Genomic DNA, 17,894 nt, shown 5'->3' on the forward strand with positions numbered 1-17,894 from the left:
AGGACTTGTTCCTCTTAAGCTTTGGAACTGGAGCATCCCCAATAAGCATTAAGCATCCTGTCCCTTCACTCAGCAGTGAGCAGTTGGTACTTCATTTTCAAAGTCACAGAGCATGAAAGAGACAGATAGCAGTGTTTGCACTGTGCCAGGTGTCAACAGGCTTTTCTGGATCGTGATGATGATATCTTTCCTCCCTAAATAATTTTTACAAATGCAGTGATGAAGACAGATTTCTGTTAACTGTCTTTGATGGGTCATAAGTTGAACTAGCACTATATTTTTTTTCCTGAAAATATGCATAGTTGTAACATGGTATTTAATAGGACTTTCCTGTAGCTCAAATGGTTAAGAACCTGCCTGCAATGCAGGAGACCAGGGTTCAATCCTTGGGTTGGAAAGTTCCTCTAGAGAAGGGAATGGCAATCCACTCCAGTGTTCTTGCCTGGAGAATCCATGGACAAAGAAGCCTGGCGAGCTACAGTCCGTGGGGTTGCAAAGAGTCGGACACGACTGAGTGACTAACACACACACATTTAATAGCTTGAGGCTTATTTCTACCCAAATGAGCACAGCTGTAAGAAATGATGACCCTCTCATCTTCATAGCGATAAAATGGCTTCCTAATGTGTTTCCCTACCTTTGAATTTTCAGTTCATTCCTCTGGATTTCCTAGCTCCATCCTTTACCCTCTCGGAAACCCTGTGAAAATGCACGACTTTTGACCAGATGACAAAGCACAGAGGATGAAATCAGTTGCATTCAATTATGATATGACAAAAAGCCTTTCAAAATCTTTGTCACAGTGCAGCATTCAAGCAACATTAAACATAATAGAGTAAAAGTAGACCGAGGAAGAGAGTTAATATTTTGACAGGAAGTTTTGTGAACTAAATCACGCAAATTTCAAAAGAGTCGTTGATGAATAGCTTTGGTAGTTTCTAACGGGGGCCTACTTTCCAATCATATGTGCAATGTCTTCTTATTGATTAATCTTTGGAGCTAAAATTAACTGTTACATTATTTTCTTGGTACGCTTTTATATTTCTCAAAAAAGCAAGTCTCCATTGCTGAGTTGCATTCAAGAAAATAACAGGAAGTGAGGTGAAGAGTAAGATAAACGTTCCTTTTTTGGGAGGGGGTGATGGCTTTTTTAATTTTTTATTTATCTGTTTATTTACTTATTTATTTGGCTGCATAGGGTCTTAGTTGTGGCACATGGGATCTCCGTTGTGTCCTGTGGGATCTTTCACTGTGGTGCACGAGCTCCAGAGCATCGTGCTCAGTAGTTGCGGCAAGCGAGCTTAGTTGCTCCGTGGCATGGGGAATCTTAGTTCCTCAACTGCGTCCCCTGTACTGCAAGGCAGATTCTTAATCACTGGACCCCCAGGGAAGCCCCCAAGACACACGTTTCTATGTTGTGTTCCCTGTCTTCCTATTCTATGTATTTAAACAACAGCTTGTATTTTATAAATTACTATAAAGATAAAATTTTCAAGTTTAATTCTACCGTATTGGGTTGTAGGAAAATAAAAGCTTCTGATAGGGTTAATCTAGCTACATAAAATTCCATGCTAAGTATGATCATAATCTTGGTCTTTGATTAGATCTGAGCTTGTAATATCTTGTGATTAATCAAAATGGGTTGTATTGCGTGTAGTATAAGTCATCTTCACAGATGGGATGGGGAATCATCAGAGTGCTCTTGAATATTTGTTTTAATCCCTTGTAGGATAAAATGGCTTTGGATCTTTTTTTTTAACTTTAAATCAGACTGAGTTCACCAAATAAATGACTGAGAAGAAATTTTGAAGTCCAGTTTTGCTAGGATTATGGGTCAGAAAAGAAGAAACTTGGTTTCTAATTCATAATATTTCAATGATTCATTGAACATACTTCATATATTAAAAAAATCTTGTAAAACTTAATAAATATTCCTATTTGTTTATAGTTTGAATAAAAATCTTCATAAAAGAATATGACAAAAAAACCTTTCATAGGATAATATTGAGGTTTTTATTGTTTTCAACAACACAAAAGATTTTTCAAGATTAATAATTGCCCCTCTTCTAATTATTTAATTCCAGTCTAATTGACATCTGATAACAAAGAGCTTTGCTTTGGCAACTAAACTACCTGACATCTAACTCCCAGAAGCACAGCAGGAGCGCTCACACACAAAATGTTTACTGAATGTGTCTGTCATTTCAGCCAATTGAGTCTCACAAGACACAATTTCTCACAAGTGTTGCTCACCAAAAACTGTAAATTGAACTGTCTGCCCCAGAGCCACACACATGAAGGGGCTCAATAAATACATGTCTAAGATTATATAAGAATCACTGAATAAAGGGCTTCCCAAGTGGTACTAGTGGTAAAGAACCCGCCTGCCAATGCAGGAGACATAAGAGACAGGTTCTATCCATGGATTGGCAAGATCCCCAGGAGGAAGAAATGGCAAGCCACTCCAGTGGTCTTACCTGGAGAATCCCATTGACAGAGGAGCCTGGAGGGCTACAGTCCATAGGGTCACAAAGCATCGGACATGACTGAAGTGACTTAGCATTCACCGAATAAAAGAATTGGAAAAAAAAACAAACAAACTGTGAAGTTCTTCCAGTCTACTTCTAGACTGGATAAATGACCCACGGGTGTTAAAATAAGAATGATTTAATTTTTTCTTTTATTTTCTTTCTTTCTTTTTTTTCCTATAGGAGACGTGGTGAGCCTCCATTGATAAAAGGCTGGCTTCCTTACTTTGGACAAGCCCTGGAATTACAAAAAGATCCTCTGGGTTTCATGACTTCTCTTCAAAAGCAGTATGGTGACATTTTCACTCTTCTCCTTGGAGGTAAATAACATTTCTTTTAAGTTCCTTACTTATAATGTCTCACCTGTTCTTTAATGTCGTTATATTTTTCTCTAGGCAAAATTAGATTATTTGTATATTACTTTACTTGTAGAGCAATACAAAAGAAAACTGTTTCTGAGTGTAGTAATCCTAACATTAAAAAACAAATTATAGAATTCTCTTCAGAGTGCCTGAGGAATACCACTCTCCTGTTGTCACATGTTATTGGGTTTGGTTTAGCTTGCCTTTAGCATTGTTTTTTTTAAAGCCAGAATGCATTGACGGACTTGGTTTTGTGGAGCAGTGTTAGGTTTAGAGAAAATTGATCAGACAATACAGACAGTTCCCATATATGCCCTCTTCTCCCTGGTCATAACTCCCCCTGTTATGAACATCTTATGCTAGTGTGGCACACTTGTGGTAACTGATGCGCCAATGTGGATACATCATCAAGTCTGTGGTTTGCTCTGCAGTCCACTCCTTGTGTTGTCCAGTTCCTTGGGTTTGTCCTGTTCCTCTGTGGGTCCTGTTCCAAAATGCATCATGTCATGTATCCGTCAACATGGTGTCACAAGAGTAGTTTCACTGGCCTAAAAAATCCCCTGCATTTCCCCTATTCACTTCTCGTCCCTTTCCCCTGAGCCCCAAGCACCCACAGATCAGGATGCACCTTTTAAAATTATTTATTTATTTGGCTGTGCTGGGCTTTTCTCTAGTTGTGGGGAGTGGGGAGTACTCTCTAGTTGCACTGCATGGGCGTCTCATTGCGGTGGCTTCTCTTGTTGAGGATCACAGGCTCTAGGGCATGCGGGCTTCAGTAGTAGCGGCTCCTGGGCTCGAGAGCACAGGCTCAGGAGTTGCGGCCCACGGACTTAGTTGTCCTGCAGCATGTGGGGTCTTCCTAGACCAGGGATCAAACCTGCGTCTCCTGCATTGGCAGGCAAATTCTTTACCACTGAGCCACCAGGGAAGCCCACATTTTGGAGGCAGGGGGGCAGCATGCCATGTGGCATGCAGAACTTCCCTGACCAGAGATTGATCCCATGCCTCTTGCATTGGAAGCAGGGAGTTTTAACCACTGGACCACCAGGGAAGCCCAGAAAATATTTTTAACTTAAAAATATTTTTTATGATTCTAACTTCAAGATGTTTACAAAACAAGAAAAAATATACACAGAAGGATTACTACATAGTCCAACATCATGGTGCTGATAGGAGAAGCTGGAATGTTCTCAAATCATCTTCTTTTAAGGCCCAAGCTCTCCAGCTGTGTTAGCGATCTCTGGCTGCATAACAAACCTCCCCCAAATGTAATGCCTTGAAACAACAACTGGTCTTGCCCAGGCCCACTTGTGTGGCTTGAGCCATTTGACTGACTGTGGCTAAATGTCCCAAGATGACCTCATCACATGCCAATTAGGACCTCCTTGTCCTCATGATGTTTCATCCTCAAGATGATGTCCTTATGTGGCAGCTGATATTTCAAGAGGATTAGAAGAAAGCTGCAAGGCTTCTCGAGGCCTGGGCTCAGATGTCATAGAACCTTGCTTCCACCACATTCTGTTAGTGTGAGCAGGTCTCAGAGCAACCCAGACTCAAGGCTAAGAAAAGAGACCTCCACTTCTTCCTGGGCAGAGTGGCAGAGTTGCAAAGGAGCACATGTAGAAAGAGCGAAGAAATTTATGGTAGCGTGTTTGCTCACAGTTTTCCACCATCAGCTTATCTCCTGGGCTAGCCATTCCTTTTCTTGCTTTTGTTTGTCCCGTGTATGTCTGGGAGACTGATCTCTACATACTAGATGGTCTACACTCCTCTGCCCTTCTACTTCTGGTTGAGTGTGCAGATAGGAGGCTCTGTTCCAGCTCCCTGTCACTGGGCTCTGATAACTTTCAGTTTCTTTCCCAAGAAAATTGAAGACGACAGGTATGATCTCCCTTAGATCCCCACATACCTGTCTGATGCACTGGTGTTTTATAGCGATCCTTACCACCTCCCCATGTTATGTCTGATGCCTCTTCTCAAATCACTCTTAGTATCTCTTCCATCAAAGCATTTAATAAATTGTGACTATATTGTTAATTCACAATATCTATTTCCCTTCATTATTATCTAACTCCTCTCTTGCCCACATTTAGTTCACAGCTCAGCACTGATTGATTCACAATAAATATTTGATGAGGAAATTCTTAATACCTTAGAGCTGATGAAATACTATAACACAAATAAAGGCCATAGTTGGGGCTTCTAGCCTAAGTGAACTATTCGTTTCATATTGCATTTCGTATTTCTTCACTTAGAAAAAGTAATTCTTGGGGAGGGATAAATTAGGAGTTTGGGATTAACATATACATACCTCTCTATATAGGGCTCCCCTGGTGGCTCAGACAGTAAAGAATCAGCCTGCAATGCAGGAGACCCAGGTTCAATCCCTGGGTCTGGAAGATCCCCTGGAGAAGGGAATACAATTCACTCCAGTATTCTTGGCTGGAAAATTCCATGGATAGAGGAGTCTGCCTGGCTACAGTCCATGGGATTGCAAAGAGCTGGACATGACTTGGCTTCATAATACAAAACTATATTCTTCACTTAAAAAAATAATTCTTGGGGAAGGATAAATTGGGAGTTTGGGATTTGCATATACACACTACTATATATAAAATAGATAATCCACAGGGACCTTCTGTATAGCACAGGGAACTCAGTCTGAAAAAGAATGGATATATGTATAACTGAATCTCTTAAATGCACACCTGAAGCTAACACAACATTGTAAATTAACTATACTCCAATATAAAACAAAAATTAAATTTTAAAAAGTCACTTTTAACTTTAAAAAGTAAACCTTATGAGTAGATACAACAAATTATTGACATTTTCAGTTTTCCTAATACATTCTACAAAAATAACCTCAGATGATTAAGCAGAAACTTTAAGGCAGATTGGAATAATTTTATTCACTTTTCAGAAAATAACAAATTTCTGCTGACACTTGATATCTTCATCTTAAATACTGAAACACTTGCTGAATTTCTAATATCTATTGACCATGGTTATGTTTTTAAACTCCACCACAGACAACCAGAGTTGAATACATACTACTACTTCCTTTGGCTTCTTCCTAGAGTTTGAATAAATTCCTGTCAAGAAATCCTTTTCATGTACGTGCCTCTAATGATCAGTTGGCAAAGTAGCTCATTTGGAAAATGTGAAATGGGAAACAGTGTCTCCCACCTTTGTCCCGTGATGTGATTTCACTGAGTATGTGTTCTCTCGTGATGAGCGAATGATTGTCATCCCCAAAAGTCTCAAGGGACACGAATGTCATCTTAATAAAGAAATTAAAAGGTACATCTTTTCATGGGAAACCACGTAAATTCGTGACCTGTCGCAGAAAATAGTTCTCTAATTGGTTTTGTGTGGTGGTGCAGCGGAATCGTTTTCCCTGGATGTCATCGCAGCGAAGCACCACTGTACATCATTGTCAACAGCTAGCGAAATCTCCCTAATAAGAGTGGGAGGATAATGTGGTCATCCTTACCAAATAAAAAGTTGGCTCATAGTCCACTCTTCCAATGAATATTTTCAGCTGGAGATTTTAAAATGGAGAGCCAGGTATATGTGGAGATTAAAAGGTGATAGTTATGGAAAATTTCTATAAGATTCTAGTTTATCTCATATTTATTCACTAGACATTTCTATTCCAAATAGTCAAATGGTTGTTCTGAATTCCCTTGGAGGTCTTCCTGTACCAGCACCAAATATCTGAGATGCAAACATCAAAATTCAAGTTATAATGATCCAGATATCAAACTTCAAGACATCAGAGTGAATGACTTTTTTTTAACATTTAGTGACATACTTATCATTACATTGCTTCACCTTCCTAAAAGAAGTAATTTTGCAGGAAGTGAAACGGCTCTTAGGTTAGTAATAGTTCATGTGCAGGTTATTCAGGAATGATGGAATTAATATGTTTGTGTTGAGCCAGTTCCTAAAAAAAGGAGGACAATGAAATGTTTGGTAAAGAATATATTAAAAAATGTGAGCCCATTTCAAATTTACTGCTCAAAAGGATGATTATATATATATATATATATATATATATATACATACACACATATATATTATTTTGCAGCAGTGAGCCTCATTTTGACATTTATTCTTTGAAATTCTTTACATCAATATTTCACATCAACTGCTGATTGCTTTCCTTTCTCTTTTGAAAACATGGCAAAAGATATTGTTTCTATCTTGTGATCTTTGTGAAGTAGACAAGTTGCCTGTTGACACTTGGCATTCACTTACATAAAAGCACACTGGAACGAAAGTTAATTTTGCTCCAAGAATCCATGGCCTTCAGAATAACTTTTCAAATTTCCTTTGTTAAGAAATTTAAATTCATTTTATGAATGTATATGTGTTTTCCTAACTGTCTGATTAAAGATTACAAAGAAACTCTGGTTTTGCATCTCACATTAGCAGATGGTGGACAGATGGTTTAAATTAATATTAATTTTGGAAAACTTAGCTTAAATTGTTTATACTGAAGATTAAAAGTTGGAAAGCCAGCTAGCATCTCCAGTGTTATTAGTACTTCCAAACCACTTGAAAAGTAAAATCCAGAAAATCAAAATGTCTTACTCAGCAGTCCACATCTTATTTGGATAAGAGAGTCAGTAAAGCATAATGCCTTGATATTGAAGAAAATCAAAATAAGAACTGAGAAAAAAAATACAGATCCCGGAGTGTAAAGAGCCTTGGAAAGAGTGAGAATTTTATCTACAAATAAATTGCATTAAACTGATCAGTAATTTTTTAAAAAAAGAACCTATGTGACACTGCCTATTAAAAAATAAGCAGTTATTAAAAATCAATGAATACTTGGTTGCTAATCATACACAGTTTTCCACATTTAGCTTTTACTGTTTTTATTTGATATTAACCTCATAATTTCTTCCCATTTCCTCACCTTGAAGGTGAGAGAGAGAAAGGGAGAGAGAGGGAATGCATGTGTATTCATGATGAATTATAGATAAAAATCTCTAAAGTACATGAAACTTCTACTTCAATAAGTCAGTGACTAGTGGCTTCTACTGCCATGACTGAATACAGTTTTGTCTTTCCTCTTAGATTTTGATGAATACAGACAATTGGTAACAAAAAATTCCAACTATTCTCTAAAATTATGTTTTACAAACTAAGCCTTTTATGCATTCTCCGAATTTTAGTGACAAATTTAAAATAACTCTGTAAAGATATGTAGCAAAATCCTTTCATTTAGTGAAAAGAGAAAAGTATGAATCACCACCTGTGAAAATACACAGCCTTGTCTAAAATTATATCTTTTGCAACATAAGAGAATTGACTCTTTTTTTCAATTATTTGTCAGGCAGATGCTGGTAATTTTATTTAATTAAGCTGCTATGGTAAAGCAGGTGTCATAGAATATGCCCAAATCCAGTTGAGTCAGTTTTGCTCTCCTGGGGGGTTGGGAATCCAGTTTATTTTGTAGATATAACTTTGGGATCTGATCAGAATGAGTAGTCACTCAAGTTTTACCCTCATTCCTGAATTGGCCCACATTATTAACTAAATCAAGGGGAAATAGAGTGAATACAATTCAAGTCATTTATTTTTAGGGAAAAAGTTGTAGCACATGTATATTTATGTACACTAAAACCTTAAATTATGCCTTAAGACTGAAAAGCAAAAAAAATTTATCCTATTTCTAGGATTAGGTTAAAATTATTCAAAACTTTGTCATAAAACTTGTCCCAAATTGAATTTAATTTCTGTGGTGCTGTTTGAGTTACCAGAAATAATAAGTGAGTTGTTTATCTAAGAAAGGTTCACACACATACACATACAAACACAGAAATGATGACGTGAAGAGCTGAACATAGATGTTCTGACAAACTTTCATGTCTAATTATCATTTTCTAGAAGACAGTAACATAAGCATTACAGTTTGTGGGATCAACTAAATATCATGTGTGTTCTTGGAAAGGAAGGCTTATCAAAGCTAATATTGAGTATTGAATGCATATGACTTCTCATTAGCAGGAGTCTTGAAGCAACCTTTGAGTGAGAAGGAAACAGAACAGTACCAGGAAAAGCACAGTGTGTGGACTGTTTTCTTGTCTAGGCTCCGCCACTAAAAAATGGCAACACAATCCTGGCCTTTAACTTCTCCTGCTTTTGTTTCACTGGTAAATGCCCGGGGTGGTGGGGGTGGGGAGGGTGCAACCAGGAATCTCCAGGGTCCCTGCCAGTTTTAAGAGCTAGACTGCAGTGTGAGTCTGTGCCTTAGTGGTGCTGGTGGTGGTGCAGTTTAGTCACTTAGTCATGTCCAACGCTTTGCGACCCCATGGACTGCAGCACGCCAGGCTTCCCTGTCCTTCTATCTCCCCAAGTTTGCTCAGACTTATAGCCATTGAGTTGATGATGCCATCCAACCATCTTATCCTCTGTCACCCTCTTTTCCTCCTGCCCTCAATTTTTCCCAGCATCAGGGTCTTTTCGAATGAGTCAGCTCTTTTGCATCAGACGGCCAAGTTCCTTAGTGTGCCTTCCTATAAGAACCACTTGAAAGACTTGTAGGTCCCATCTCAGAGCCATCTAAGTCAGAATCAAGCAGGAATCTGTATTTTTAACCAGCACCTTAACTTTGGACCAATATATGGAAAATGCCAAATGTCACTTCCTCAAAGAACACTTCTTGATCACTCCAGGCAGACAGAATCGGGTTCCACTTCCTGCTGCTCTTACATTGTGTTCCCACCTCTGCTCTCTTACTGTCCATAATGATGCAGTGGTTCCTTTACATCTTTATCTTAAGAGGAAGGAGATTCAACCAAGTACCTGGATGTCAATAAATGTCGGGTAAATTCATGAAAGCTTGCATGGATGGGTTCTAGTTTTGGAATCTTCTTTTGATCACAAATCAGTATGATACTTTGGCCATGTTAGTGAATCTCCCTGACCTACTATACTCTCATCTATAAAAATGAAAACATTGGTATTTGTGACTTGTTAGTGTTGAATTAGATGTTCATTTGTGAGTACTTGCTTCGCGTCAAATCTTCATTTGAGTTAAAATAATTGTATTTAATCAAAGCTAAGATAATATACTTTACCAATTTGAATTGTTTGTTTTCTGATTCTATTATTGAGGAAAAATATGAGAAATGTTTAAGTAATGAATGTTGAGACTATTTAAAAGATAACTTAAATATCTTGGTAGTTCATTAAAATAAAAATCTGAAGAATAAGCTATCTTTTTGAAAGTTATTAAGAATTTCAGAATATTTAACTTCAAACTTCTAGGGTTTTCCCACCATCTTCCATTTTAAAAGGAAACATGTAGTGGAATTTTGAATCAAATAGATTTTTATTGTACTTTGCATCTTTTGAGATATGAGTTGATTAAGGTCTTTCTAATTTTGAGTAGGATATTCTCAAATTTCAGATATCTTGTTTTCTTTTGTTGTATGGCCACATGAATTCATATTCTCATTTATTTCTTTTAGGAAAGTACATAACATTTATCCTGGATCCTTTCCACTACACGTCAGTGGCAAAAAATCAAAAATTAAGTTTTCAAATATTTACTAATAAATTCTTAAAGAGAGTATTTTCTATCAAAAAGATGATAACAGATTCTGACCTCATCGACGAGATTCATAGTACCTATCAATTTTTACAAGGGAAGCATTTGGACATACTGATGGAAAGCACAATGCAGAATATGAAACAAGTTTTTGAACCCCAACTTTTAAAAACCACAAGCTGGAGCACGGAATATTTGTTGCCATTCTGCAACTCAGTAATATTCGAAATGACATTTACAACCATATATGGAAATGTTCTTGCTGATGATAAGAAAACATTTATTACTGAATTAAAAGATGATTTTTTAAAATTTGATGAAAAATTCACACGTTTAGCATCAGGCATACCCATTGAGCTTCTAGGAAACATCAAGTCTATTCGAACTAAACTTATAAAAGACTTGACAATAGAAAGCTTAGCTAAGTTACAAGGAATGTCTGAAGTTGTTCAAAGAAGGAATGATATCCTGGAGAAATACTATACGCCCAAGGACACTGAAATAGGAGGTAAGAAACTTCTGAATGATAACTTGTCTAAAATAAAATAATTTACAATAGACCTTTGAAATAAAAAGACAAAATGGCGACCTTGAGAATTTTTATGCTCTTTCTAATTGGCTAATGATAAAATGTTTTACTCTGAAACAACCCTTTGTGATAATTGATTTTTTTTTTTTTTTGGCTGAGATGGTAATGCAAGATACTTAATGGTGATAATGAGAAAGCGTATAACTAAGCTGCATTTACTCCCCTTATCTCTTCTCCCTTCTCCCCTCCCCCACCACACACACATTACATTTTAAACTATTCTCATTAAGCAGAAAATTAGACTTCAGAAGCCTATTGGTCCTCATTAGCATGCACTGATCCTTGGCTGGGTCTGTGTCCTAACATCTTTTAATTAGCACACTGCAAATCTAATCAGTGTAATAAACGCTATTAATCTTCCTTTTCACTTATTTTCTCCCAGCACATCATTTAGGCTTGCTCTGGGCCTCTGTGACAAACACTGTTCCAACCATGTTCTGGGCAATGTATTACCTTCTACAGAACCCGAAAGCTATGGCCGTGCTGCGTGACGAAATTGACCATTTACTGCAGTCAACAGGTCAAAAGAAAGGGCCCGGATTTTCCATCTACCTCACCAGAGAACAATTGGACAGCCTGGTCTACCTTGGTAATTTATTTTTATCTGTTATGAAGAAAAGAAGGTACCTCTCTGCAAACTCAGTTTATCACTCAAAGCTGTTTACCAAGAGGTGGAGGACACAGCTGCCTAATTGACATAATAACACCCATTTACATCAATTATAAATTATGTAGTTTATAGCTGTAGATGCTCTCATTGCATGTAAACATTAAGGCCTAGGTAATTAACTATGTAAGGTATGCAAAAGGCTAAACCAAAGCTTTGCAATTATTTGGAAAAAAAAAAGTTTATGCCTATTAAGTCATTTGATTCTGAGCATCTTTTGGTGTGCTAATGCTTTCCAAACACTGCAGTAGTATCTTAACAAGAAAGGTATTTGGGATTGAAAAAGAAAGTGTTTCAAATAGGCAGTTTATGTATAAAACATACTTATTCTCCCCCAAAATGGTGTCTTTTTTAGGCAGAGATTAGGATGTCATATACAGTTTACAGTGTATGATTCTCCAAAACTTAGTAAGAGTGGTTTTCCCTGGAAATTTACGATTTAAACATACTTGGGGAAGAAAAAAATGAAGGAAGAAAAGGAGGGAGTGATGGAGGGAAAAGAGCAGGCTACAACTACAGATTACTTCATGTGAAATGTCCATGTTTTATAAAAGAGTCACTGTTTTATAAAAGATTCACGAGATATGTGTGGTCACCCTTTCAGATATGTTTGAAGTCAGAAGTGACTAAGTTGCTTTTAAACATCTATGTAGGTCTGTGTGCCAGTAACAATGAGCATTTGATGACAGTGGATTCTCCTTTCCCAGTTTTGATAAGATGACTGTCATCATGTGAATAAATTTTAATTCCCAAAGTTAAATTCCTCATCAGCAAATTATTCTGTTTTTTTTTTTTTTTTTTCCTGTATTGACCTTTCATCCTGTAGCTTTCTTTACACTCTATTCCAGGTCCCTTTGGACAAAGATGTTTGTTGTTTCACTCCTTTGACAATGTAACAAGTATTTTAGCCCACATTAGTCTACATTTTTTTCATATTTTTAAAATATGTTCCAGGTTCTTTGATGGGAACTTCTGAGAGTAGAGGCCCTACAGGTCTTGATCGGTGTTGACCACCGGTTGACATTAAAAAGACTGGTCCAAGTGTTTGAGCGATTGTTCCCCCTGGTTAGGATAAGGCCCATCAGAGGCAATAGCAGGAAGCTTGCCTTGTAGTGACAGTTGGCTAGCTTATTCAGTCATGCTGTTTTTAGCATACATTATCAAAGTAATTTTATATTTGCTTGGAGAAGGAAAATAACCCCAGCATTATTAAAATACGAACATTGTTATATTTTTCTTTTTCAGAATTACTGGGGACCAAATGCACAAATGGGGCTTCCCTGGTAACTTAGATGGTTAAGAATTTGCCTGCAATGCAGGAGACCTGAGTTTGATCCCTGGGTCGGGAACGCCACCTGGAGAAGGGAATAGCTACCCACTCCAGTATTCTTGCCTGGAGAATCCCATGGACAGAGGAGCCTGGCGGCTATAGTCCATGGGGTCACAAAGAATCAGACCTGAATGAGCGGCTAATACCCTTTCTTCAAATGCACAAAATTTGCATCAAGTTCTGGGTAGTTGTTTTCACATGGATCTACAGTATTTTCTGGGTAGAAGATTTATGGTTTGTATGAAGATCAAGGTTGCATTTCCCATAAATTCAAGTAATTTATATTGCATTTTATGAAGCAGATGATATATACCGGGAAATAAAGCAATAAACTTTAAGGAATATGTGTTTGTATCCAGTACAATTTAGTTTAAATTAATCAGCTCTCTTTTTACTCTCAACTTCTCACTATTCAAAGAAAAGATTGTTTTAAAATTGTGCTATTAGAGCTGACAGGGCTTTCCAGGTGACTCAGTAGTAAAGAATCTGCCTTCCAATGCAGGAATTGTGGGTTTGATACCTGGGTCAGGAAGATCCCCTGGAGGAGGAAATGGCAACCCACTCCATTTTTCTTGCCTGGAAAGCAGCATGGACAGAGGAGCATGGTAGTCTATAGTTTATAGGGTCCCAAAGAGTTGGAAATGACTTAGCGACTGAACAACAACATTAGAACAGGCAAGTTTAAATTTATTCGAGCAGAAGAAACGGCAAGTTCCAGAGCTATAACTGGAGCCATTAAAGTCTATCACTAGAGTAGAGACCTCATCATTCACTTATCATCAATGAATGGACCACCACCAACCCCAAATGCCTGGAGATCCACCTGAGTACAGACAGCACCTTCAGCCATCTAGAAGGTAGACTTTGTTCATCACAGCCTCAGGTACCAGCAGAGGCCAGTGTTGCTCATTACCAGAATTGAATCTTCTAGAAAATCGGGTCCATTTTTTTTTCTTTTTCCAGATGACTGTTTAATGCAAATCGAAGCAATTTCTTTAATATGAACTGTCCCAGAACAGATGACCTCTGCATCTAGTCATAACTGTATCATGGGTGTCTCTATCAGAAGGGTGTGAACTCTAAGCTGAAAGGCAAGATTTACAGAATTAAATATTTACAGTGCACTTCCTGGACTGAGTGTATATGCATCTCATCTCCTTAAGAAAAGAGTTTTATGTATTCTAAGTATAATTTCTTTAAAGATAGATATCTTGAATTTTTATTATTGTAAGAAAAAGGATCACAAGGATAAAAGGAATGCTAATTTATTTTTAAACCAGGAAGGAAAACTTTTATATTAGTAGAACATGCAAAGGGAAGGGAGTTTTTAAAAAAATATTTTAATTTATTTAGTTATTTGCTGCACAGGGTCTTAGTTGTGTCACGCGAGCTCGTTCCTTGTGGCACTCGTGTGCAGTAGCCGTGGTGCATGGGTTACTTGCCTGTGGAATCTTAGTTCCCCAACCAGGGATCAAACCCATGTCCTCTACATTGCAAGACAGATTCTTGACCACTGGACTACCAGGGAAGTCCCAAAAGGAGTTTTTTTTTTTTTTTTTTTTTCTTTTAATTTGTCCAAACAAAGAGGGGAGAGGAGTTCTTTGTATCTTGATTCATCAAAGCCAGCTGTGATGTGCACATAGAAGAGACCAGAAAATGTGAGCTAGAAGGTGATAGAGTTAACTATATTCTTAATTTCAGGATGAGACAGTATGAATGACAATATTAATAATTATTATTTTATTATGCAGCAGACTTATTACTTCATCATCATCAAGTATTAACTTATTTATATACATGTAAGTAAACTCAAGTAAACTTATCTAATACTCAAGTATATTATCTTTATTAATTGTTGGATAACAAGGTGCAGAAAAATTCATTAACCGATCTAAATCATACAACTAAATAGTGGCAGAGCCTGAAATTGATGTCAGGTCTACCTAATTTCAACGCCAATCCATAAACATTGTCAAGTCAGGGAAAAATACTCTAGAAATGTACCAAGACCCTGACCATTATATTTCACAAGGATATATATCATGAATTCTCAAATGCAGTTGGGTTTGAGGATAAAGTTGGAGTTAGAGGTTCACATTATAATTTTGTGGTTTTTTCCTAATAAAAATAAATTTTTTATTTTAGAATAGTTTCAGATTTGCGGAATAGTTACAAAGACAATACCCACATACCTCACACACGCACAGTCTGCCTCACTATTAACATCTTAGTGTGATGTATTATGTTTGTCATAACTTTGGGTGTTATTTTGAAAAAGCTCATTCATTATTTTAAAAAATTGTGTATTTTAAGAATTAAGAGTGTCTATAATTCAAACAGCAATAATAAAATTTAACAAAGTCCTCTCTTCCAGCAGGGCTATACAGGAGGTACAAATTCTACTTCATGTTAGAAATCTCCAACTGGAGGAGGGGAGAGAGGCATCTCCCACAAGGTGTATACCAGAAATAATTGATGGAATTTTTATAAGTAACATAAGGAGACAGTGGTTAAAAAAAGTGAAAAATACAGGTTTAGATATTTATCAAGTTTTTGACTCGGCACAAAGCAAAGAGGGCTAGATAATATAATGAATGCTGGAAACAGGTGTTGCAAGGATTGAAAGGGAAATGTAAAGAGAATGCAGATTATTGTACATAGGTCCAAACATCAACTGCGTAAGAATAGGATAAGGAAAGAGATGAGTGGCCCAGCAGAGGAGGGTTTAGGTTCAGAGTCATAGTTCTCAGGAACTTTCCTGGTGGTCTAGTGGTTAACACTCTGTGTTTTGAAGACAGGGGGTATGGGTATGATCCCTGGCTGGGGAACCAAGATCCCATGTGCTGCTGCTTTTGGAATCATCTGTGGAGCTTAAAAAAGTACTCACACCTGGTCCCACCCTCAAAGGTTCTGATTTCAATGGTCTGAGAGTACAGACCGATGGCTTTACAAGCTCTCAAGGGGACTAAATGTGCAACCAAGGTTCAAAACAATGAATGTAAAGGTTTTCCTAATGCAGTGGTTCTGACACCATTGGCCTGAGATGGAGTATTTATTTTTTTTTAAAATCACCTGAGGTGATTGTAAGCACGCTATCAGAGCCGATACTTCTGGGACATCAGAAAGCTTAACACAAGTCCGTGGCATTATTACTTCAAAAACCTGTTGTTCGTATGCATCCAACAGAATATTAATAGAAGTGTGGTATCTAGGGCAGACAAAGTAGTTTCTGTCTACTTTCCCAGCTGAAATAGCACACCCAGCTCTGCCACATTTTAAGAGGCACATTGACTAATTGAGTTAAAGACTAAAGGCCATTATCATCTCTGACGTACAATTCAAAAATGACATGATCGCTGTCTTTAAATATTTTTTAAAGGGCTGTTATATAGAAGAAAGATTCAAAATTTTTTGCCTTTGTGTTTTCTAAAGGGAGGAAAATTTCAGCCAATACGGAAAATAACTTGCTAACTAAATGGACTTTCAGAATGCCATCATTGGAGTTATCCAATCAGAAATTTAACAGTATCTTCAGTAGGACCCTGGGGAGCATCCATAATCTCTGTTCTCTTTTCCACCAACAGCAGTGGCCCAGTGTCCTGAGCAGAGAAGGACCTCAGTAGTCTATTTATTGACTCTATGAATGTTGAATTTACATTTCTGTGTTTTAGCAGTGAACCGAAAGCTATGTCTGCAGTGCAAAGTGAAAGTAGGCATGCGTACTGATTCAGATTTATTTTTAACTTTACTTAAAATACACAATTGTTGAGCCAAAAAGTAGTTATTTGGCTTCAGATTATCTGATGATGATAGTGTCTTATTTATTCAATAGCTTCTCACCTGTCTTGAAGGCAGTTACATAAAAACTGGCACGCACATCTGTAGCCTCACTCCATTTCTCAGTCTTCTAGAGCACTATCTGCAGAGCCCCTCATCCCCTTTCCTGTCTACCTTCTTTCTAAAGACCATCCCAGCCCATTTCAGCAGAGGCTGGCTGTTATTTCACTCCAGCCATCATTGCTATCCACCGATCACCATGGCTAATCAGATGGTGTGACAGTCTGCACCAATCATTAAGATGACCCAAATTAACAGCCTGGCCATGTCACAGTACATTCATTCCACACATCCAGACATGGCCTAAGTGTGAGGCAGAAACTTGGATGTGCTTGTTTGTGTTTGCATAGTAACATGCATTATTGATTGTCATAAGCAGCTTCAGTGCTTTAAATCTGCAAATGAGAATCATCTGTCAATTATTACAGCCAGAATTGAGATCTGAGGGCAGAAGAGAAAGTGTATATATCTTTTTCTACCTGCATTTCTTTTTCTTTACCATTTTCTTTCCCAGTCACATTGTGACGCTTCTTAGCTCAACATACTCCTCAGCTTTTTGCTTAGAAAAGATACTTAATCAGAATATTTTTATATCCTACAAATAGAAACAAATCTCTCCTAGTCAAGTGAAGGAACCAGGGCAGGCTCAGAATTGCAAGTTCATTGTGGGAATTCTGCAGTCTAATTTCCTGGGGATACTGGTCAGTAAAACTCAGTTCTTCATAAAACATCAGCAGCCTTATTGTATTCACAATTGCAATTTTTGGCACCTTGCAGTGGCTGGGATAAATGATCCTCCAAATATTTGCATTCTTGATAGCCATTTCTCTACAGTGCGTTTAATAAGTAGAGGGTCCTATTACCTGCTAAATGTAGGTATAAATTAACAACCCATTATGCACAATAAGTTTTATAAAACATTTACAGATAGAGATCACATTTAATTAAAATTAACTTGCCTATGAAAGCCAAGTGCACTAATGATCACGATGACCTTTTATTACCTGCAGTCCC

General features: G+C 37.4%; 1 protein-coding gene across 1 annotated transcript in view; it reads left to right on the plus strand.

The window, feature by feature from the left end:
- The window catches only part of LOC102399179 (cytochrome P450 7B1), a 168,594-nt gene that overhangs the window by 133,292 nt on the left and 17,408 nt on the right, over positions 1-17,894 (plus strand). The window contains exons 2-4 of the mRNA XM_006069065.3: positions 2,712-2,848; positions 10,378-10,965; positions 11,429-11,635. Coding sequence (XP_006069127.1) covers positions 2,712-2,848; positions 10,378-10,965; positions 11,429-11,635 — 932 coding nt within the window. The remainder of the gene's footprint in view (positions 1-2,711; positions 2,849-10,377; positions 10,966-11,428; positions 11,636-17,894) is intronic.

The sequence above is a fragment of the Bubalus bubalis genome, chromosome 15 (assembly GCF_019923935.1).
Source record: "Bubalus bubalis isolate 160015118507 breed Murrah chromosome 15, NDDB_SH_1, whole genome shotgun sequence".
NCBI lineage: Eukaryota > Metazoa > Chordata > Mammalia > Artiodactyla > Bovidae > Bubalus > Bubalus bubalis.